This window comes from Aspergillus lucknowensis, assembly GCF_044049455.1.
Source record: "Aspergillus lucknowensis strain CBS 449.75 chromosome Unknown BJX67scaffold_45, whole genome shotgun sequence".
NCBI classification, from domain to species: Eukaryota; Fungi; Ascomycota; class Eurotiomycetes; order Eurotiales; family Aspergillaceae; genus Aspergillus; species Aspergillus lucknowensis.
Genome location: NW_027263589.1, coordinates 77,777 through 98,200, shown reverse-complemented (window position 1 = coordinate 98,200; position 20,424 = coordinate 77,777). Strand labels below are relative to the sequence as shown.

General features: G+C 52.6%; 8 protein-coding genes across 8 annotated transcripts; 4 read left to right on the top strand and 4 right to left on the bottom strand.

Moving 5' to 3' along the window:
- Positions 1–73: 73 nt before the first annotated feature.
- Positions 74–621, bottom strand: BJX67DRAFT_384172 (nuclear transport factor 2 family protein; the record flags this gene model as incomplete). Its single annotated transcript, XM_071033612.1, has 2 exons — positions 74–348; positions 399–621. The coding sequence occupies 2 exons, from the start codon at positions 619–621 to the stop codon at positions 74–76; spliced, it is 498 nt and encodes a 165-aa protein (XP_070882970.1).
- A 525-nt stretch (positions 622–1,146) lies between these two features.
- Positions 1,147–3,131, top strand: BJX67DRAFT_390274 (cytochrome P450; the record flags this gene model as incomplete). Its single annotated transcript, XM_071034619.1, has 7 exons — positions 1,147–1,348; positions 1,415–1,953; positions 2,010–2,330; positions 2,382–2,407; positions 2,459–2,543; positions 2,598–2,761; positions 2,814–3,131. 7 exons carry the CDS (start codon positions 1,147–1,149, stop codon positions 2,977–2,979), a joined length of 1,503 nt encoding a protein of 500 aa, XP_070882969.1. The 3' UTR covers positions 2,980–3,131.
- A 1,527-nt stretch (positions 3,132–4,658) lies between these two features.
- On the bottom strand, positions 4,659–7,326 carry BJX67DRAFT_362191 (uncharacterized protein). The gene is made up of 4 exons (XM_071029967.1): positions 7,310–7,326; positions 6,124–7,231; positions 5,838–6,067; positions 4,659–5,790 (listed from the first exon to the last, which is right to left on the bottom strand). Exons 2-4 carry the CDS (start codon positions 6,654–6,656, stop codon positions 4,748–4,750), a joined length of 1,806 nt encoding a protein of 601 aa, XP_070882968.1. The 5' UTR covers positions 6,657–7,231; positions 7,310–7,326; the 3' UTR covers positions 4,659–4,747.
- BJX67DRAFT_362190 (amidase) lies at positions 7,143–9,161 on the top strand. The gene is made up of 5 exons (XM_071029966.1): positions 7,143–7,186; positions 7,273–7,725; positions 7,784–7,885; positions 7,967–8,781; positions 8,844–9,161. Exons 2-5 carry the CDS (start codon positions 7,467–7,469, stop codon positions 9,009–9,011), a joined length of 1,344 nt encoding a protein of 447 aa, XP_070882967.1. The 5' UTR covers positions 7,143–7,186; positions 7,273–7,466; the 3' UTR covers positions 9,012–9,161.
- Positions 9,162–9,630: 469 nt separating this feature from the next.
- On the top strand, positions 9,631–11,016 carry BJX67DRAFT_229341 (alpha/beta hydrolase). The gene has a single exon (XM_071025904.1). It carries the CDS (start codon positions 9,886–9,888, stop codon positions 10,852–10,854), a length of 969 nt encoding a protein of 322 aa, XP_070882966.1. The 5' UTR covers positions 9,631–9,885; the 3' UTR covers positions 10,855–11,016.
- BJX67DRAFT_229340 (DEAD/DEAH box helicase) lies at positions 11,017–13,096 on the bottom strand. Its single transcript, XM_071025903.1, has one exon. The coding sequence runs from the start codon at positions 12,862–12,864 to the stop codon at positions 11,179–11,181; it is 1,686 nt and encodes a 561-aa protein (XP_070882965.1). The 5' UTR covers positions 12,865–13,096; the 3' UTR covers positions 11,017–11,178.
- Positions 13,097–13,170: 74 nt separating this feature from the next.
- On the bottom strand, positions 13,171–15,524 carry BJX67DRAFT_390272 (major facilitator superfamily domain-containing protein). Its single transcript, XM_071034618.1, has 5 exons — positions 14,923–15,524; positions 14,767–14,868; positions 14,111–14,716; positions 13,731–14,051; positions 13,171–13,665 (listed from the first exon to the last, which is right to left on the bottom strand). Exons 1-5 carry the CDS (start codon positions 15,100–15,102, stop codon positions 13,372–13,374), a joined length of 1,503 nt encoding a protein of 500 aa, XP_070882964.1. The 5' UTR covers positions 15,103–15,524; the 3' UTR covers positions 13,171–13,371.
- Positions 15,455–19,467, top strand: BJX67DRAFT_374157 (cytochrome P450; the record flags this gene model as incomplete). The annotated part of the gene is made up of 8 exons (XM_071031514.1): positions 15,455–15,532; positions 15,669–16,169; positions 16,219–16,428; positions 16,475–16,621; positions 16,667–17,818; positions 18,146–18,822; positions 18,878–19,261; positions 19,329–19,467. The coding sequence occupies 8 exons, from the start codon at positions 15,455–15,457 to the stop codon at positions 19,465–19,467; spliced, it is 3,288 nt and encodes a 1,095-aa protein (XP_070882963.1).
- Positions 19,468–20,424: the final 957 nt, after the last annotated feature.

Here is a 20,424-nt window from a genome sequence, read left to right as displayed (position 1 = left end):
ACTGTTTGTTCTGTGCAATGGCGCGGGTAACAAAATCACTAACAAGAAGTTTAGCTTCTAGGCATCAGGGAAATCATTCAGAAACTAACGTATCCATGTAAGCTCTCACCTCCACAATCTTATTCTCTCCGCCGAAGCGACATATCCAAGCATATTCGTTGGTAAAGGGTAGACCGTTCCTACAATAGGTGTCTTCTGCTTTCAGCTCTACGGCTGCACGTGAGCCGTCCCGTAAGATATGTTTAACAACCAGCTTGAGTGGGGTGGCAAAAACAGTGTTTAGAACTTTCATTTTTTCGCGGAGGTCTTTTTTGGATGTATAGTGGCCTGCCATCTCAAAGAACGTGCCTAGAGTAGCTGATAAGTACAGATTTCTAAAGGCTTGAGTTTTCACTCACCTTTCACGATCCAATCAACATCATCTGCCACATTTTCGAAGAAGGTCAATATATCCCCTCGACTCAGAGGCTCGAAAATAGTATGTATGTCTTCCTTAGAAGGCGACTGCTTCTCATATGGCACCTCGTATCGAGAGGATATCATTTGGCCACTCTCGTCTTCAGCTTGGAGCCTCTCAGCCTCGAAACGCTCAGCACAGTTCAATGTTGCTCTTGTCACCATCGTGAAACACAGTGTAATTTCTACCAATTTTAGCGGAGCAAGCCTTCTTTTTGACGTTCAAATTGTAAGTCAACATTTAAACTTTATTGAACTAAATGTATGACGCGCTCAAGCGACCCTTGTAACATTCTAGGGGTGCCTAGCGAGGCAATGCACTCAAATATGTGACCATACATTGCTTGTCGTAATTAGGGGAAAAGGTTATTGCTGATTACTTAAAGTTTCCTGGGTCAAGGAAGACGGGTAGCATCGCCGGATCAGAAAAGCTTCATATCTCCACCAAAAAGTAGTAAAATCAATAAAAAAAATAATATTACGTATAATAAGAAGCGCAGAATTAGAATATTAATTAGTCACACCCTAATATTCCATTTCCAGTATCTTTACAGTAATTACATGCTATAAATAATAGAGTTGCATCCGCTTGCTGTGGATAAAATTAATGAAGATTCGGATACTTTAAGACAAGTTTTCCACTCCAAGCAACGCAGATTTTTCGCTCATAGACTTAAACAGAGTCTTAAAATGTTGCAGTCATTGCTAGGCATATGCCTGCCAGTCCTGGTGGCCTGGGGTATATCAGTCTTAATCTATCGAATTTATTTTCATCCCTTGGCAAATGTGCCGGGGCCACTCCTGGGACGCATGTTTCATTTCTATTCATTCTGGTATAACTTGAATGGCGGCCGATTTTACTTGCAGATTCCGAAGCTGCATGCAATGTACGGTAGGGGAGACTCAATTTTCAAGCGACAACCTGAAATGATGGCGACTAAGGTTGTCTTGCTTGTAGGGCCCGTTGTTCGAATTACACCCAGCGAGATTCACTTGTCCGACCCTAATGACTGCGACAAGGTATATTCTGTTGGATCAAATTATGGTAAAGACCCGTCCTTTTACGATAGTTTCGGGACTCCAAAGGCAACATTCACGACGTGCGACCCTCACGTCCATCGTGTCAAGCGAGCTGTCTTGAACCCCTTTTTTTCACAAAAAAGGGTTTCCGAACTAGAGGAGCACATACAGCAGAAGGTTACCTTGCTCATTGGCCGCATCAGACAATCACTAGCAGCAACTGGAGAAATCAATCTACAACAGGCCTTTCAAGCTCTTGCGATTGATGTAGTGACCGACTATTCCTTCGATAAGTGCTATAACTTTCTGGAACGGCCAGACTTTGGGATAGAATTTTTCGACATGATCCGGTCCCTCGGCCCCGGAGTGTGGGTTTTCAACCAGTTTCCTCTTTTACAGCCTATAGCGCTGGCAACACCGCTGTGGTTAGCAAAGTTGACAAGCAAGTCGTTGTCAAAAATGATGATACACCGCTTGGTATTTGTGGCACCAAAATACAACCTATGAAATTCAGAGTTAACAATATAGGATAGGAATGCCGGAGGCAGATACTGCATATAAAGGAAAAGGTGGAGAACAAGGAGCCAATAGATCGAACAACGATCTTCGATCAACTCCTGCGATCGGAAATTGTCAAAAATGGAGCAGTGCCCACTGTACAAGAGCTTGAAGATGAAGCTTATGTTATCCTTGCTGCTGCAGCGGACACAACAGGAAACGCACTAACAAGGGCCGCATATCATATTGTCCGAAATGCCCAGATATACGCCACGCTGTCAAAGGAATTGCAGACTGCCTTTCCAGATCAGAACAGTAGCATGGATTACAAGTCTCTTAAAGCGTTACCATATCTTGTAAGTCTAACTTGAGCATTCCCCCGGATACATATGCTCACCGGTCCTTAGACTGGAATTGTTAAAGAGGCGCTAAGGTGACTTTCTCCCTTGATACCCAGTCGAGATCCTTTATCAACGCCCCACAGGTTATCATCCGGTGTACCTGGTCGACTTCCGCGTATTGTTCCCTGCGGAGACGCAGAGTTCCATAACTATCATGTACCAGAGGGGGTAAGCTCCTATACATCTGGATTAAAAGGGTAGCGAGCACTAACTTTCAAGAAGACGATAGTCAGTATGAGTCCTTGGACGGTCAACTACAACGATAGTATATTTCCAAATCCTGAGGAGTTCAACCCTTCTCGCTGGATTGACCCAGTCCAGTCCAAAACCATGGATAAGTACTTGTTCTCTTTCGGAAAAGGCTCAACACAGTGTATTGGGATGTCGTACGTGGGATAGACCTTGTTTTTTTTTTGAGGTAGTGACTAACAGTAATAGGCTTGCGTATAGCGAATTATATATTGTACTTGGACGATTCTTTCGCACGTTCCGTGACTTGAAGACGAGGCACAGATCCAGAACGGAATTATTATTCAACGACTATTTCTCGGGATTCTACACTGAAGAAAACAATGATTTTATCTTCAGGTATATGAATGAATAATTTGTTAGAGCTACTGGCTTTTCTTTGATATGGTCAGATCTTTCAGGGGTAAGTAGGAGGCGGCGAGTATAATAAAAATGCTTGTACAATAATGTGTTTGGATTAGAGTAAATTTAGCGAAAGGTTCGTGTGGTATAAACTAGTCGAGATTGCTGAACTATCGACAGCCATGATTTGCTCGATAACTGGAAATGCGAATTCTATTTCTGCTCAACTTGGTTTTTCCGCACTATCAGCATCGCCATCATCATCCAGAAGCAGTCCGTGGATTGGTGGGGATCAGCAGTGTCTTTGCGCTTCTCTCAGTTATATTTGCAATAATCTAGTCGCGTCGAAGAAGAGGAAGAAGCAGATAATTGATGGGCGACGTCCAGGACAAGGTCTGAGAGAGCCAGCAGTCGAAATAATCGGAATGATCGCGGCTGCTGAAGCTGAAGCAAGGCCATCTCGGTATGAGCTAAAAGCGGCGCATAAATTACATTGATTAGTCTTGCAATTGCGTACTTCTAGTTTTCGTCTCACCCGTCCAGCCGAGATGCTGCAGTCACAAGGTTGATTTGAGGAATCGTTGCCTTGGTTGTTGTTGCCATGCCCCCACATCAAATACCCCCCGTGAATCCAGAATCCCCGCGAGACATCGCCTGTCCGCGGTATGACTGGGTAGTTAGTCGCAGCATTCGCAGTATTATGGTGCGCGAGGAACTCCTCGCGCGTGACGGGGTGCGAGGCTACTCTGTCTTCTAGGGTCTGAGGGGTTACACTTACCATGAGTTTTATGGGGATGTGGTGCAGGGCGGCGCCAATTGTGGTTTTGAGGTGGCCGTGGGGGGTTATGGCGAGGCCGCGGATCCCGTCCCCGCTGGCATCCCAACTCGATGCAGCGGGCATTCTTGCGCGCACAGTACTACGCATTCAAGGCGTCAATCTATTGGCCAGCAATTTATGAAGCTCTTACTGAAGAGGACGCCAATGTAGAACTTTTCGGACACTGCAGATTATTCTTTAGCAGCTATGCCAAGTTTGTCGCCAGCGCTGCTGCGGCGGACGCTGTTTGTAAGCCGAATCTCTGGACATTGTGTGCAAGGTGAGGTATCGCAGCATCCGTTTGGTTACAACTGCTGACGAGGTTGGCTTTTACTAAAGTGTGTTTACTACTTCAATGGCAGCATTGGCCGGACTGGCCAAATCTTCTGTATGTGCTGTGGCGCCGCACGGTGTCTTTGAGGGCCTCAAATTGGCTATCAGAGTGTTTGATGGAGTCGCGGACGTCAGCCCCTCGCTGGCAGAAATGGGTGCTGTCCTCCATGATAGACTGAATGCAGTACTAGAATACAAGCTAGATCAATAAATCGCTATCAATAAATTTACTTATTCGTTTGAACAAGGACGGTCTTTGTTCCCCGAGTGGATACGTCCTAACGCCGCAGCCAGGTGTGGACCGATACCACGGGATTTTTGCGTGTGGTCACATAGCGAATCATGCTAAATGTGCCCGACTAGTCGCGGACTGCGTGCATTGCTTGCCCTGTAAACTATATCGAGTGGCTGGCAAATTCATCCATCAGCCAAGTTGAAGACAGGGCTTAGGAGACCTGTTTTCTACACCTTGTGGTCATAGGTATCAGAGCATTAGGATATGTAGCAAGTGAGGGACCTGTAGGGACGGATCAAGCGTTGTATCCAAGTCAATTAAAAATGATCTCCTTATATATATATATATACACCTCAGAAGAACCCACAATCGAAGTCTTTTGAGACAGCCAGGTGCTCAAGATTCATCAACATCCGGATAACAGCTAAACCGCCCATCATTCTCATCCCACCCAACCCCCTTCCTCACCATCAGCAGATTCTCCGGGTCAACCTCGCGCTTAATCCTTAGCAACCGCTCGTAATTCTCCTGCCCCCAGAACGAATTGATGTAATCGGGCTCCCACGGATCCGCCTCATTGATATACGCCCCAGAGTCGGGAGTAAACGCCCGCAACGGATTCATCGCGTCGTGTGCGTTCTGCGCAATCTTCCGCACAAGCTCCGGATCCTTGATCGAGCCGCTGTACGCCCGGAAGTGGAGGGCCTGCCAGACGCCGTCGCGCCAGTGAGGCGAGATCGAGGCGTGGCCCGGGCCACCAGGGAGGTCGGATTCCGGCATGCTCTGCGAGTAGACAGCGGGCATTGTGAGGCAGAGGACGAGGATCTGCAGGGAGGGCTCGAGGAGCTCCTGCTGCACGTTTAGGAAGTTGGAGAGGATGGAGGAGAGCTCTTGCTGCTTTTCCGGGGCGAAGGAGTCGTGCTTGACGATGCGGCTGGAGAGGGCCCATGCAGAGCCTGGGAAGATGCCGATCTCCTGGGTTTCGACGAAGGCTTGCAGGCCGGCGCGGAAGGAGTCTGTTGTTGTGACGTTGACGACGCCGATGTTGAGGTGTGTTGCGAAGTCCGAGAGCGGCTTCATTGATTCCACGGCTTCGTCGTAGTTTAGCAGGCTTGTTCCGATAAAGATCCCCGTCCCGATGCTGAAGCAGTAGATGTACCCGCCCCAGCCCTCGGCCGCCCATTTCTCGCCGTTCGAGACAAAGATGTCCATGAGTCTACGCTGAGCCCCGACTCCGATATTGGCAAAGCTGATCTCTACGAATTGCATTTCTTTCTTCGGGTACACGCGCGAAGTCATTTCCGTGATCACGGCGAAGGTGCCCCCGCCGCCGCCGCGGAGGGCGAAGAAGAGGTCCTGGTTCTGGCAGCGGTTCGCGGTGACGTGTGTGCCGTTGGGAAGGACGGCTTTGAGTTGTTGCACGTTGTCGACGCCGAGGCCTGTCTTGTTAGCGTCATCTAGGGAATCGGAGGGCGGTGGTGGCTACCGAGTTCGTTGGTAAGGAGACTGTGCCCGCCGCCGGTGATCCAGCCTCCAGCTGCACCGACAGTGATGGAACTGCCGCCGACAATGCGATACCCGCGTGCCTCGACGAAGTCGTAGATTCTACCGAATTGCTCGCCGGCACCGAAGGTGATCGAGTCGCCGCCGGACTCGGAACAACCTTCGGGGACGAACTCCTCGTTGAATTCAATCGGTGGTTGCATGTTGTGCGTCCTAGCATGGTGATCAGAACACATCATTTAATGTAAGAAGTTTGAGAGCGACGATACCATAAAGCCAGCGAATCCGGCGCCGAACTCCTCCCCTCATAATCATGCCCGGTATTCTTTATCACAAGACGCAGACTATTCTCCCCTGCAAAGACCAACGTCCTCTGCACATCCTCCACACTCTGCGCGTCAACATACTTCGTCGGCACACTCCCTTGCTCGCATGTATCAAGAATCGGCGTCAGAATGTCCGGCCGGATCGGTCCGAATGTACAGGTTTGCCCCGTGGCCTGACACGCACCCCACTGCGAATTGACGTACATTCCGAACTGCCCTGTGGCATAGGTGAGATCGCCGCCGTCCTTCTGGAGCACGGAGCACTGCTCTAGGTCCGGCTCTTGGGCTTCGCCGTTGTACCGCGTGTAGCAGGGCGCGAGCATGGGCTCGCCGTTGCGCAGGCGGCCCGAGACAGTCGCGTTGAACGCATCCCATTCCGAGTCGGTGATCGAAGCAATCGACGCACGACGGGTAAATGCAAGGGCGAGGGCGTGAGCCCCGAGAGTCGCGAGGAGACCGAGGTGAAGGGGTGCCATGGTCTTCTGAAGCTGGCGTTCGCTCGCACTACGGGAAGAGCCATATCGGCGGCAGGGATCTTGGTTTTATCTCTCCCAGGAAGTATTCGACCCTGACAATCCCTCTTCCCATGGGGCATGCAGGGGCGAAAGCACAGCAAACAATTGGGTGATCTCCCAATGTGTTTGTCGATCTGTGTGGGCACAGACATGGCGCTATTGATTCGGCGCATGCCACATTGCTCTGGGAGAAATGTGATTTGCCTGGAGGCATTCTTACTTTTCGGAGTTTGATTTGAATGGAGCCTCACCTCCACCGAGCCAGCGATGGAAGAGGATTGGATCATCACAGATCCAAGTTCCGACTGCCGAGACAGACTGAAGCCTGGTCTGTGACACGGTCGGTTGTCTTCATGTGCCACGGGTGGTCAGCTGCGCGCGCTAGCTGGTTCGAATCGCAAGGAAAATAACTAGCTGTGGATCGTCTGGTGGGTGTCAACTGAGGCTTGTGCGGCTGGGCCCAGATGGATCCGACAAGCGCAGCGTGAAGGGTACGTTGTGGACGACTTTGGGGGTCTCGATCTCGAGTACAGGTCCTGAAGTTTGCCAGCATCGAGTCAGCTAACTCTCGAAACAGTGGGTGATGGTGGACGAAGCTCGAGGGGTTCATCGACCTGATCGGGATCATAATGTATTACTCCAGCTGTTTTGCTCTGGTGGAGGGAACCGCGTCGGAGGAGTTCCGAGCGAAGTTGGAGAAACCTCAGGCTCTCGTTCTGATCAGAATCAGCCCCTCCTCACCCAGACACAACCGCCAGACACAGACAGACAATGGCAGAACAAGAGCCGTGTAGGCTCACGGCAACAAAAGCCCTCGACCTCATCCGCTCCAACAAACTCACCGTCGAAGCATACGCCCGCTCCCTCCTCTCCCGGATCGAGTCTCGCAATGCCGCGGTGAAAGCATGGGCATATCTGGACCCAGAGCTTGTCCTCGAACAGGCTCGTCGACTTGATGAGATCCCTGTGGACAAGCGTGGGCCATTACACGGTCTCCCCGTTGGGATCAAAGACATTATGCATACCAAGGGTACCTCTCCCACCGAGACTTCGTCGTGATTTCCCCATCCATCTACTAACGGAGATAGACATGCCAACCGAACACAACTCCCCCATATACAAGAACAGCCACGTCGCCGTTGACGCCGCCCCAGTGGCTGTCCTTCGCGCGGCAGGCGCCCTTATCTTCGGTACATGACCCAAAATCTTTGAGAAAACCCTCTACAGAACCTGATTATAAGACAAGGCACCATGACTGATGCTGGCTCCAGGAAAAACCGCAACAACCGAATTCGCCGCAACAACCGCCGGCCCGCCCACACGCAATCCGCACAACGAAGCCCACACACCAGGCGGCTCGTCCTCCGGCTCCGGCGCCGCAGTCGCTGACTTCCAGGTTCCCGTTGCGCTGGGCACGCAGACGGGCGGGAGCATGGTTCGTCCGGGGTCCTTTAATGGGATTTATGCACTCAAGCCGACGTGGAATGCGCTGAGTCGGGAGGGGGTGCGGATTCATTCGCTTATTTTGGATACAGTGGGTGTTTTTGCCCGGTGTGTGGAGGATTTGGACATTCTCGCGCGTGTTCTTGGGGTTACGGTTACGGTTACGCACGCTGAGCCAGATCAAGAGAGGGAGTTTGAAGGGGTGAGCGGCGCGAAGTTTGGGATTGTCAAGGGTCCTGTTTGGAATCTTGCGGAGCCGGGGACTGTTTCTGCGCTGCAGAAGGCCCGGGAGATTCTCGAGCGACATGGCGCCGTCGTGGAGGAGGTAGATTTACCAGACGCCTTCAACAAGATCCCTGAGTGGCACGCCAGAATCATGTCCGGAGATGGCGGCGTTTCGGTATTCCCAGAATATCAGATGGAGAAGTCGAAGGTGCATGGGTCGCTGGTCGACTTTGTCAAGAACACGAAGGGATACACTCGCGCTCAGCTACTTGAGGCCTATGATGGAATTGCCATGCTTCGACCGCGGATCGATGAGATTGCCGGGAGGTATGCAGCGTTAATCACGCCCAGTGTGCCCGGCGAGGCACTTGTTGGGATTGAGTGGACCGGAGAGGCTGCGTTTTGTAGCATGTGGACGGTACGCCCTTTCACGGTTCGCATTCTTTCGCTTCGGAAAGCTAATAACGGTCCGTCCTGTAGGCACTCCATACGCCTGTCGTGAATATCCCCGGCTTCGGCGGCGAGAACAACCTGCCTATCGGTTTAACCTTGGTCGCACCTCGATATCACGATCAGCATCTCCTCTCCGTGGCAAAGACGGTCGGCGAGATATTCGCGGAAGAGGGTGGATGGAAGTCAACTCTCTAGTCAATCAATACATACTACCTCATGTGGAGCGATGAACTAGAGTTGCATGTATAACGAGACCCCTTACAATCTCAATCCCAGCTGCCCTTGCCCCTCGCCCGAGGCAATGCATTGCCTGGAGGCGTCGTCTAGCGTCCATTCTTAGAAGTCGCCCGTGCAGTCGGTATCGTATAAGTCGTTAACGGTGAGCTTTCTCGTTGTGGGTTGTTAGGTGTGCTGGGCTTGCCCAAAAGATCCAAAATGGGATCTCGTCGTCAAAGTAATGAAAAGCCAACACTGTTCAGGATAGCCACGAGAGGGTCTTGCCTGATTTCAGTATCATATCAAGTTGTCCTCACAGTTGTTGAAGACTCCACACCACAGAAGACTCGGGACTGTTTGTTCGGCGAAACCTCCAGCACGGCCCTCATCAGTCTCTTATCCAAGAGATGCTTTTACGTTTCTCGACTCCTTAATCGTCTCTAGCAGAGTCAAAGGACTAATCATAATCTCTTACGTGTTTGCTCCTTCGAAGTATAATAGTGGTTATCAGAACTGACCCATGGCCCACCGGATCGTATACAAGACATCCTCCGATAATCGGTTCGCACCCGATCACTAATCACTTAAATATCCTGTCCCCTGTCTCGAAGTACGACTCGGTTGCTTTCTTCTGCGAAGTTGAGAATCGAAATACATTATTAATCCACTACGCATGGCATCATTTACGATGGATGCTGATCAGAGACTCGGCTGTGCTGTGGGGCTTCGAGAGCAGCGTGGATAGAGCGAGGGGTATTTAACCCCCTTCTCGCCCCCACGAGAACGTGTTCTATCATCGCACTTTTCTCATCCTCCCCCCGAACAAGGACTACACAAGAAATCGATCCTGAAAATGTCTCTCCCCCGCCCACCCCTTGACCCAGACCTCAACGCTGCACATGCCAAATTCCGCGGACCAGGCCTCGTCCCTGCTGAAAACCTTGCTAAGCGGCGCACCGGGTCAGTCCTAACCTGGTCCATCCTAAGCAAGGGCGTCGAAGATAAAATATCACACACGGAGGTCGAGATCCCCGGTCCCGTAAGCCCAATCACGGCCTCTATTCTCCGATCAAAGAAACCAGAACACGGTTCGCAGAGCGCGAATGAGAGGATCGGGATTCTCCATTTCCACGGCGGAGGCCACTGCATGGCCAATCGATTCCACGGCCTCAATGTTCTTTTCGACGCGATCGAAAAGCTAAATGCAGTCGTGATCTCTACGGAGTACAGACTCACCCCTGAGAACCCGCAACCGGCGCAGGTGGAGGACTGCTATGCCGCTTTCCAGTGGGTGAGTGAGCATGCCTCGGAACCTCAATTGGGATTTAACCCGGCGAAACTGGTCATATGTGGCGGGTCTGCTGGGGGAAATCTCACGGCGGGGGTTACGCTTCTGGCCCGGGACCGGTCTGGCCCACCGATTCTAGGACAGTTGCTATTCTATCCGTGGCTAGATGACACGAATGCTTCCGTCTCCCTGACGCAGTACGGGGACATCAAGCCATGGACGCAGGAGGATAACGCGCATGCGCTCGATTTCGCATTGGGAAAGAATAGAGAAAATGCGAGTATCTATACGGTTCCTGCGCGGGCGACAGATCTGAGTGGGCTTCCGCCAACGTATATTGACGTCGGCGAGGCGGATGTGTTTCGGGAGGAGGACGTGAGGTTTGCCATGACGCTTTGGAATTCTGGAGTTAGTACGGAGTTGCATGTTTGGCCGGGAGCGTGGCATGGTTTTGATACGTTTGCCATTGAGGCGGAAGTTAGCCAGAGGGCAATTAGGGCGCGATTGGAGTGGTTGCAGAGGTTAGTCAGGTAGAGTTGCTGGCCTAGGAGGGGTCTAGCTGTGATTGAAAATAGACTAGAGTGGTTAGAAGAGCGAGTTATTCTGTCGTCCAAGTCAATCTGGAGAGCGAGCTTGAGTCCCGTTAGTAGGGGGAAGGCTAGGGGTGGTGTCGCCAGTCGTACTTGCCGTTTTAGAACAAGCCCTTGCTTGTGCCTTCCATTTTGTTCGGGCCAGACGTCAGCCGCATCATTTCATAGATTTCCAAGCCGTCCAGGCGATGTGATATTCAAGCCCAGGGTGGCCAGGAAGTGATAGTATACAATATGAAAACCGCCAAATGCCCGCCAGAAAGTTGATCTAGCTTCGTTTCCGTTTCCCACCATTCTGCCAGACACGACCTTGGGGGGTTCCTTGATCAGCTCTAGGGCCGCGCGGTGTGTCTCCGCTACCATAGTTAAACCCTGGAACGCCCTTCAAGCCCATCTTGCCCACGAGCTTCTTCTCGATGGGCGGAGGCTCGGGGCATCCCATCCCCTTGATTGCCAGTTCATTTGCGAGTCGGACAAGCCCAGGCTTATCAAGACGGAGACGCCCCAGAAGCCCTGATCCTGCAAAAAAGCCGACGTAGGCAGAGTAGGCGCGCTGCTTTATAGTGTCATCAACTGTGTACATGACTTGGAGGACAGAATCGGTGGACGAGGAAGCGGCCGCAAGGATTGCGTCGGTCTGCGGATGCGGCTTGATGGGCAGCTGCGGATTGGTTTTTATGAAGAAAGATTCGCCTTCAGTGAGGAGGATGATGGCGCGGCCGTCGTTGCCTGCGCGGGCCGTACGACCGACGCGATGAACGTATTGTTCGCCATTCGTGGGCAATCCGACCTGGATGACCAAGTCGACGTTGGGGAAATCCATGCCGCGGCCGACTACATCTGAGGCAAATAGAATCCCGCTACTGGCCTCCTTGAATTGCTCCGTGGTATTTGTGCGAGCTCTCTGATTAAGCCTGGAGTGAATCTCAAACACTGGGAGGTCAGTCAAGCCCTGAGAGAACACTGCGGCAAAGAGAGAAACCATCCTGGCGGTCACCCCGAAAACGATGATTTTGGAGCTGCTCACTGCCTCATAGCGGATGAGGGAGGCAAGTGTGGTAAAGGTATCCGCCACGGACGGGATCAAGACGTGGAACTGAGGGACTCGCTCGTGTGTCGGCGCTTCATTTTCATCAATGGTTGAAATGCTCTTGTACCCTTCCTTCAACACCACGCTGACCACATCCTTAACCTTGGGCGGAACCGTGGCCGAAAAGCACAGCCCTTGCCAACCGGTGCTTTTCGGTGGAAGAAGCCGGAGGATCTGCTTCACGTCCGCTAAAAACCCTCTGTCAAGCATCGTATCGGCTTCATCCAGGATCAGTGTTTGAATATTGGACAGCTTCTCCGCTGCAGCAGGGTCCGAGAGGTAGTCCGTTAGTCGACCGGGAGTTGCTACGAGAATAGAGGGTGCGCCCTTCATGAAGCGTGAGAAGGCCGACGCCCTGCTTGTCCCACCCACCGCAATATGGCACTCAAGCGGCGTTGTAAGTTGGGATGTGAGCTGGTCACACGCTGTGACGATTTGCTGCGCGAGCTCTCGCGTTGGCGTAATAATCAAGATTGAGACCTGGCCCTTTGGTGCTGCTGAATCGCCTTGGAGGAGACCATGTAGCGTAGGGAGCAAGAATGCTAAGGTCTTCCCAGTGCCCGTTTTGGCGCGGACCAGACAGTCGCTGCGCCAGTCCTGCAATTCCGTCAACATCCGGTGCTGCACGGGCGTCATATGCTCGAATTTCATCACGTCCAGAGCTTGGAGAAGTTTTGGATGCAGCTTCCCCGCCAGGGAGGAGAATGGCTGGGCGACATGGCCGGGTACCGAATTCTGAACGGTATTTTCAGGCTCTGGCTTCTCGTCCAAAAGAGAGTGTGGCTGAGTGGTATTGTTGTGCTTGGGACGATGCTTAGCACCATGCTTATGGCCGTGCCTCGGACCCCGCCTAGAATCCGGCATACTATCGTCAATGAGACAGGCAGATGCTGGCTCTAGGACAGTTCTAAGGGTCTGCTTTGGTGCTTGGGTTACTTCAGATTTGTTGCCGCTGGAAAGGCAAGGAAGACGCGAAGGAACGCGGATCTGAGTCTGGCTGGACAGATGCACAAGAAAATATCTACCAGAGTAGAAACGGCAAGACAGAAGAATAAGCCTCTTATTATTAAGATCTCTCTCTCCAGATGGAAATCCGGCAGGAGATGAACACAAAGAAGGAGAGGATAAAGAGATTTCTAACCGCCAAGCATCGTCGCCATCAACAAGACTAACCGTATTCGGCATTTCCGGAAGCCTCAGGCAACATATCTCGCACGCTCTCCTGTCAAAGTTTACAGAGAAGTGCATAATGCTGCTTCATTATGGAACGCTCTACAGAGGGCAATTTGCATGGTCCAAAGATTATACTGCATTCGTCCTTCGCCGTATCCAGTGCTAACCAATGCTAACCATAAGAAGTTCAAGGACATATCAGTAGGCGTAAACCCAGGTAAGCTTCTTATCTCCCCGCCTGTCCGTCCTTGCCTGCTCTGCTGCATATTCCTGCTCGTCCCAGGCGAGGATGATCTTTCGTCGTCGTCGGTTCTCCCACATGTACAGTCCTCGCATCGCGCAGAAGCCTCCCATTCCTACCGCAATCAAGGCCATGGTGATGATAAGCGGGGTTCGGTATGACGGCGCGTATGACGATTTGAAGATTTGGCCCGCAATTACACCAGCGAGATTGGACCAGCCGTTTATGCCGAGAATTATAGATCGCACACTCTGTTTCGTTCAATGTTAGTCACGCTGACATGGGAAGGTCAACAGCAAATGGCTAGCAAACGTACCTTATCGGGAGTGTTGCTCGTCAACCACACGGCAATCAGAGGGCCGCCGACAAAGACACCAGTTAGACAGACGTGTGCAAATCCATACCGGACCTTCTCATCGTACGATGTTGCCATGACGATACAGCCAATTAGGCCGAGAGCCATACCAAAGACGGTGTGGAGACTTCTCTCCTTGAGGCGGTCGGAAGAGTAGACGATGATGATTAGGCCCACTGTGCCGGCGACGAACGGGGGGACCGCCATAAGTGTTGCCCTGATGCCTTCGTAGCCCATTCCTTCAACAACGAGAGGAAGGAAGGTGGTGAATGCAGTGACAGGCTAAACGATCAGTTAGTATACTCGGTTCTCATGAAAAGCTCCGCGCTCTGGACACATACCAATACGCTAAGAATGTTGAAAACAATGATGAGAAGCTTCCTCCAGTCTGTAAAGGCATCCTTGACATCCCGCAAAGTGATTTTCGTCTCATCTTCCGGGTCTGTACCTGCATGTGCATCGTCCAGCCGCATGCGCTTCATAGCATGAGCACGCTCCTCGGCCGTTAAGAACCAAGCCGTTCCTGGAGTGGTTGGCAGGGCAAATAGTCCGATCAAGGCAAGGAGAACAGTCAAGGTTCCTTCAAACAGGAACACTGTCTGCCATCCTTTCAGGACCGACGACTCCAGGTGGAGCAAGCCGTACGCGAGCACACCCGCAAATGCTCCCGCGACCGAGTACATTCCCGAGAACAAACCCATGCGAAATCCGAGCGAGAATTTAGGGTAGAAGAGCGACATGTAGTAGAAGGCTGTGGGGGTAAACCCGGCCTCGCCGACACCGAGAAGGAGACGCAGAGCGAGGAAGGTGGATGTGTTGTTGACGCCGATGTGGGCAATACACATGGCGCCCCAGACGAGCATGAGCGTGCAAACCCACCATTTCGGGCCGACCCAGCGACCGATCATGGAGGAGATGGGCTGAAGCGGGACGTATGTGGCGGAGAACTGACTTGTTAGCTGTGTCTCACACACTGGAAGCAGAGTCGGCAACGCACTAAGGAGAGAGAGTTGGGGATGTCGTTCGGGTGAAGGTTCGCATCCTCAATAAAGGTGCTCGTGGCCACAAATCCCACATTTGTCTTGTCAATCCCGAGGAGCTGGCCAGCATGTTAGCACCAGCTTGCTCGTATGTCAGAACGAGCCAACCATACGATAAACCCTATCGCAAGAATCAGGAGGAGGATAAAATCGAACTTCAGGTTCACCCTCCGATCGAGCGCCTTCTCCTCGTCGGAGAAGGGCGCATAATGCGAAACGGTCGTGACGGCCTGCTTCGCATTCTCGACCTCCGACAAGGTCGCCTTCTCCTGCACAGGTGTTACTGCGTCCATGACGGTGGCAAGCAGCTCCACGGTCGCGTTTGCTCAAGGACGACGGTGGAACCCCATGCCCCCGGATTCGCAGGGACGATCCGCCTTAAATCACAAATATCGGGGGGAGGAGGCCATCCGGGAGGGTTCCCCACCGGCGTGAACTCGCTGTTTGCCGCATGAAGCGATTGCGATGGGGACAAACTCTGATTCCCCACGGCGCCAGGGGGTGCACAGCGAGGGGTTCGAGCGTCTGTAGAGTGGGGAACATTAAAACCCCAGCAGCTCCACACCCGACCAGCCCGATGGAGACACTCTCTCTCACCTCCAAGGCTCCGTCTCCGCATCGTCGAGTTCTCCATCGTTCGGGATCATGACCCGCCAGCGCAAGAAGCTCAACCTCCAATGCGACTTCTGCCCCAAGCGATACACCAAGCGTGAGCATCTCCAGGTACTGACTCACTCCCCCATCGCACGCAAGCACCCCCGCGGCTAACTCCCGGCAGAGGCACGAAAGGATTCGTATGTTGTCCGAGCCCCTTTTCCACGAGCAGCAGACTCAAGCCGTCCCAGATACTGGCGACAAGCCGTTCGCCTGCCCCGTTTGCGGGCGATGTTTTTCTCGACAAGATGTCCTGAATCGCCATCTTCGGGTACACGCGACGCAAACTCCCGGTCAGAGTACCTTCTCAGAAAACGTTTCTCACCAGATTCCCCCACAAACTCAGTCGGCGCCAGCCGAGTGGCCGCCAACGTTAGGCCATGAGGTGCCTGGGGCACAGATACCCCAAAGCCATAGTCTCTCGATGTACGAGGCTCCGATCGAGAATGCTCGGCCGCTCCCACCAGATCTGGCTCCGGGTCTACTCTGGCCCGACTCGGAGGAGCTGCTGCACAACATCATGTCAATTGATCCAAGTATATGGCAGCAGCCCTTGGCATTGGCTCCTTCGACGGTGGGGATGGCTGATGTACCGGGGGACTTGGGCAGCAACAGCACCTACCAGGATTCCCCTGCAAGTAGTAGCACAATAGCCGACGATGGGAGGCAAGCGATCCAGTCGCTCAGCAGTTTGATCAAAGACACGGTATGCAGCCATCAATCTCGTTTCATAGCTGGGAATTAAAGCTCTGCAGTTCTCGAGAGTAACGGCCCCAGCAAGCCTAACTGGCTTGACATCGCGGTTTCTAGATGGCAGTTTACACAAGTTTTTCGAGAACATCGTCCCAATGTTCCCCATCTTTCATCGTCCTACTTTTGTTTTCCGAGACTGTGCTCCCCCACTCTTACTTAACGCCATTGCGCTGGGAGCACGCTTTCTCGGTAGCGAGGATGCTATCGCCAAGGTATTCTCACCCAATCGCACCCCATCGACAAAACTGACACTCGCAGGCTGATATCCTTTGGCGGCTCGCGCACACCGCTGTCGCCACCTCATGGAATACGATGATCACGCGCAGACGCCCATCAGACTCTTGTGCGGGTGTTGAGTTAGTGCAGACCGTGCTGCTCAGCCAAGTTTACGCCGCGCTATCCCAGGTCAGTCAACACCACCTGACAGAAAGCCAACCCTGACTCTCTTAGAACCGCACGTTCCGCACAACTAGTCAGGTATTTCACGGTCTGGGAATCCATTGGGCAAGTCATTGCGGAATGTATGACGTCGCAGATGCTGTTCATTTGCCCAGCCCCTCGGATCCACCAGCCATCAAAGAGCAAGTCTGGCGCCGGTGGATCGCACAGGAGACAACATTGCGAACTGTTCTCGGCCTCTATATTGTAGATGGGGTTGTGTCACAGTTTAGCGGAAATCCGACGTTTGCGCGACACGCAGCTAACCCCTTACTTATTCCAAGTTCTGATGCTGCGTTCGTTGCTCCAACTCCAGACGAGTGGATACTCCAGATGCAACAACACCCGGTCCCACGAATTCGGTTTTGCGATATTTACCATAATCTGTTCCGTTTAGGCCAGGATACACCATGCAGCTATGATATTTCCCTGTTCCATCATAAGGTTATCTTAGAGGGCGTCAGGTGCCTGGTGTCTGAGACGATTCGAACGACACCGCCGCCTGTGGGGATGCCGTCAAAACGGGATCTCCTTCTCGTCCTCCGACAGCTGCGCCAAAACATTCTTGGTAGCCAGATCCTCACCCAGACGGACAGGCTAACCGCACTGCTTCAGTGGCACTCCATCTGTCTAGACACGGTGCACAGCACCGCCCGGGGAGCAAGACGGATGTGCCATCTCTTCGGCATTAAACAGAACATTTTCGGTGGCAGCGAGCGGGAGGAAACTCCCATCAACCCTGGTCGGTGGGCTACGAGTGCGGCCGGCCGAGCGACTTTACTCCACGCCATCAATATGCAGACAATTGCAGCGCAGTTACCGCTCGGGCTAGCGTACGACGTGAATATCCCCGGTGCCGTCTTTGCGGCCGCAACGACGTACACAGCATATACGCTAGCTGGAGTCTCAAAGGTTGTCTTCCCCGAAACCATAGACTGGGACACAGCGTTGATGGCGCTGGAGATGAGTCCGGGATCAACACCGGCAGATGGCGGGGCAAATATGCAGCACACACTGGAGTTTTTAGCAGGAACATTTGAAGCAGCGGAGATGCCGAGGGATAAATATGTTGTTCGGGACTTGTCGTATGATTTAACTGCCATGCGAACCCTCCTTCGGGGTTTATCATTGCAGTGGGGAGTTGCTGTGGAGATGGAGGAAGTGGTCAGTGCTTACATTGAGCGATGTGAGCTGTAGCTCTCTGTCCAGACCCTGTCCACACCTGTCCATAGCTTCTTGATCAAACTGGTTTTCCATCAGTGTCTCCATAGCATTGACTAATTCCCCCACTGGAGCCCAGCCGCCTCGAGACTTGTCCCCATGCGTCTCCACCCATCAGCAGACGAGCAAGGCAAGGCCGGGGGGTCTGTATAAAAGTTCCAGGACCTTCAATTCACCCCTGCCGGTAATTGCCGATCGGTGCTCAATCACACGCATCCGCTGCATCGGATTCACACAATGTCGACAATAGCGACCCAAGCAAACTTTCAGGAGCCAAGCCAATTGTCGGATGACTTCTCACTGATAAAAGACAATAATCCCTCCAAGATCTATTCTCAGTTCGCGGATTTGCGCTCTCGCTGTCCCGTTGCACACACGTCCGAGAATGGCGGCTTCTACATTCTAACCCGTTATGAAGATGTGAAGAATGCTGCGGCGGATACCGACACATTCATCTCGTCAGTGAAAGCAGTCATCCCCAGCGACCCTCGGGGTATCCGAAGACCACCACTGAACACCGATCCTCCAGCACACACACCATATCGCACTGCGCTGGATCGCACTCTGCGCCCAAAGCGGCTCAAGAGGATTGAGCCAATCCTAAAGGAACATGCGGAGCGTGAATTTGCAAAACTCGTAGCCAACGGAGGTGGCGATATCTGTGGCGATTTTAGTCCTATATTTGCGGCTTGGGTTGAGACGACATGGTTAAATTTGGAGGACGACACCGCACCGATGCTGGCTAGTACCGCGGCGGCATGGGTGAACGCATGGCGGAGACAAGACGCCAAAGAAACATCAGCGCAATCAGAGAAACTGTATGGTATCGCACGCAAACTCTTTGCTGACAGGCGGGTTTCCCCGAGAGATCCAGAGCAAGATCCAGCTTCATCACTTCTGCAAGAAACCGGTCCGAATGGACAGCCACTCGATGATGAACTGTTAATGTACCCCTCCCCCGAACATACTCCAGTATTCAGTGCATGATGCTAACGAAGGTAGCGGTGCCCTTCGCCAGTCTCTCGTCGTGGGAATGGTTGCACCTCCGCTTCTATTCGGAGACATGTGCTACCACCTCTCACAAGACAAGGCCCTTCAGGCCAAATTGCGCGCCAACCCGGCGCTTATACCCGCTGCCGTGGAGGAATTCGTGAGGCTCTATGTACCATACCGTGGGTTCTGCCGGACCCCCTCGCGAGATATTGAGCTACATGGTCGAGTCATTGCGGCAAGAACGCCGATTACGATGACTTATGCCGCTGCCAATCGAGATCCCGAAGTCTTCCCCGACCCTGACACGTTCGTGCTCAATCGTCCAAACATCACTTCCCATCTAGGATTTGGACGTGGGAGACATCGATGTGCTGGGATGCCGTTAGCCAGAATGTGAGCCCCTATGTTCTACTCAGCACCGCCGGAAGGATCATTTGAGCTGACACTGACAACTTTGTAGGGCTCTGCAGATCGGTCTCACCGAAATTCTTCGCCAAACAGCGGACTTCGAAGTCGACGGGCCGCTCAAGTACGCGTCTATGCCCGAAATGGGTCTTACCAGCTGCCCCATACGCATCACGCCAAGGGAAGGCGCGTAAAGATGGACCGCCCATCCCACCGCGGAGGTTGCCTGCTTGTATGAATTTATTTGCGATAGACTTACCCCATTGGCATTTCGGACGTCCTTTTCTTGAACAATCTCCCACAAAGCCGTTGGTATTGTGCGGCTTGCAATCACTCAGCTAGGGATCAATGCAACAACAGTCCAGTAACCTCTTTTCAAGGAGCTGGGGTCTCGGAGTCACTCCCGGACCCATGATCGTTGTGGAGTGTAAAGGGCAGTAGATTCGACCCTGCGATTTCGTATAAGCTTCATCCTCGCTTATCATGGCGTCACAGGAAATTTTCGAGGTGAAATTCGCGATGGAAAGCATCAACGAATGGACCCCGAATCAGAGAGTTCTGGGAGTAGCAGAGGTCAAAGTTTCAGGAAAACACACCTCGCAGCATGGCCTGTCTCCGTCATGTCGCCTATTCTGGTGGAGAATCTTCGAATACAGTCCCCACCACCGGTACCAGGAGTAGGCTTGGTAACCACGATATTCCCCTGCCTGATATTGTTTTCCCGAGTCATAACAGCCCCTCTGATGCTGGCGAGAAGAAATCGGTACGGGGAAAGACAATTTGCATTTGGGTGACAGCTACGATTTGTGATGCAGCCCCGCACCCCCCCGGCAAGTATGCATGCAATACCTGCATTGATATCACTGAATTCTCCACATCATTATGCGTTCCAGTCACGGAGTGGTTTCCGGAGTGTCTGGTGCGTCCCATCGAGCAGTACCATTGCATCCACTGTTTGCGACGAGATGGTGCTGATCCGGTTGACGGCGTAGTTATTACGGGAGGGGGTTTTCCGTGGATTGATTGCCAGCTGGGGACCGCAGCCGATGAAAACTCTCTCTTCAGCTCTTGGGTCAGTAGACAGGATGCCATGAATCGATACCTCCTCGTGGATACTCCATGGCATTTGTCGGTGATTGCTTGGATGATAG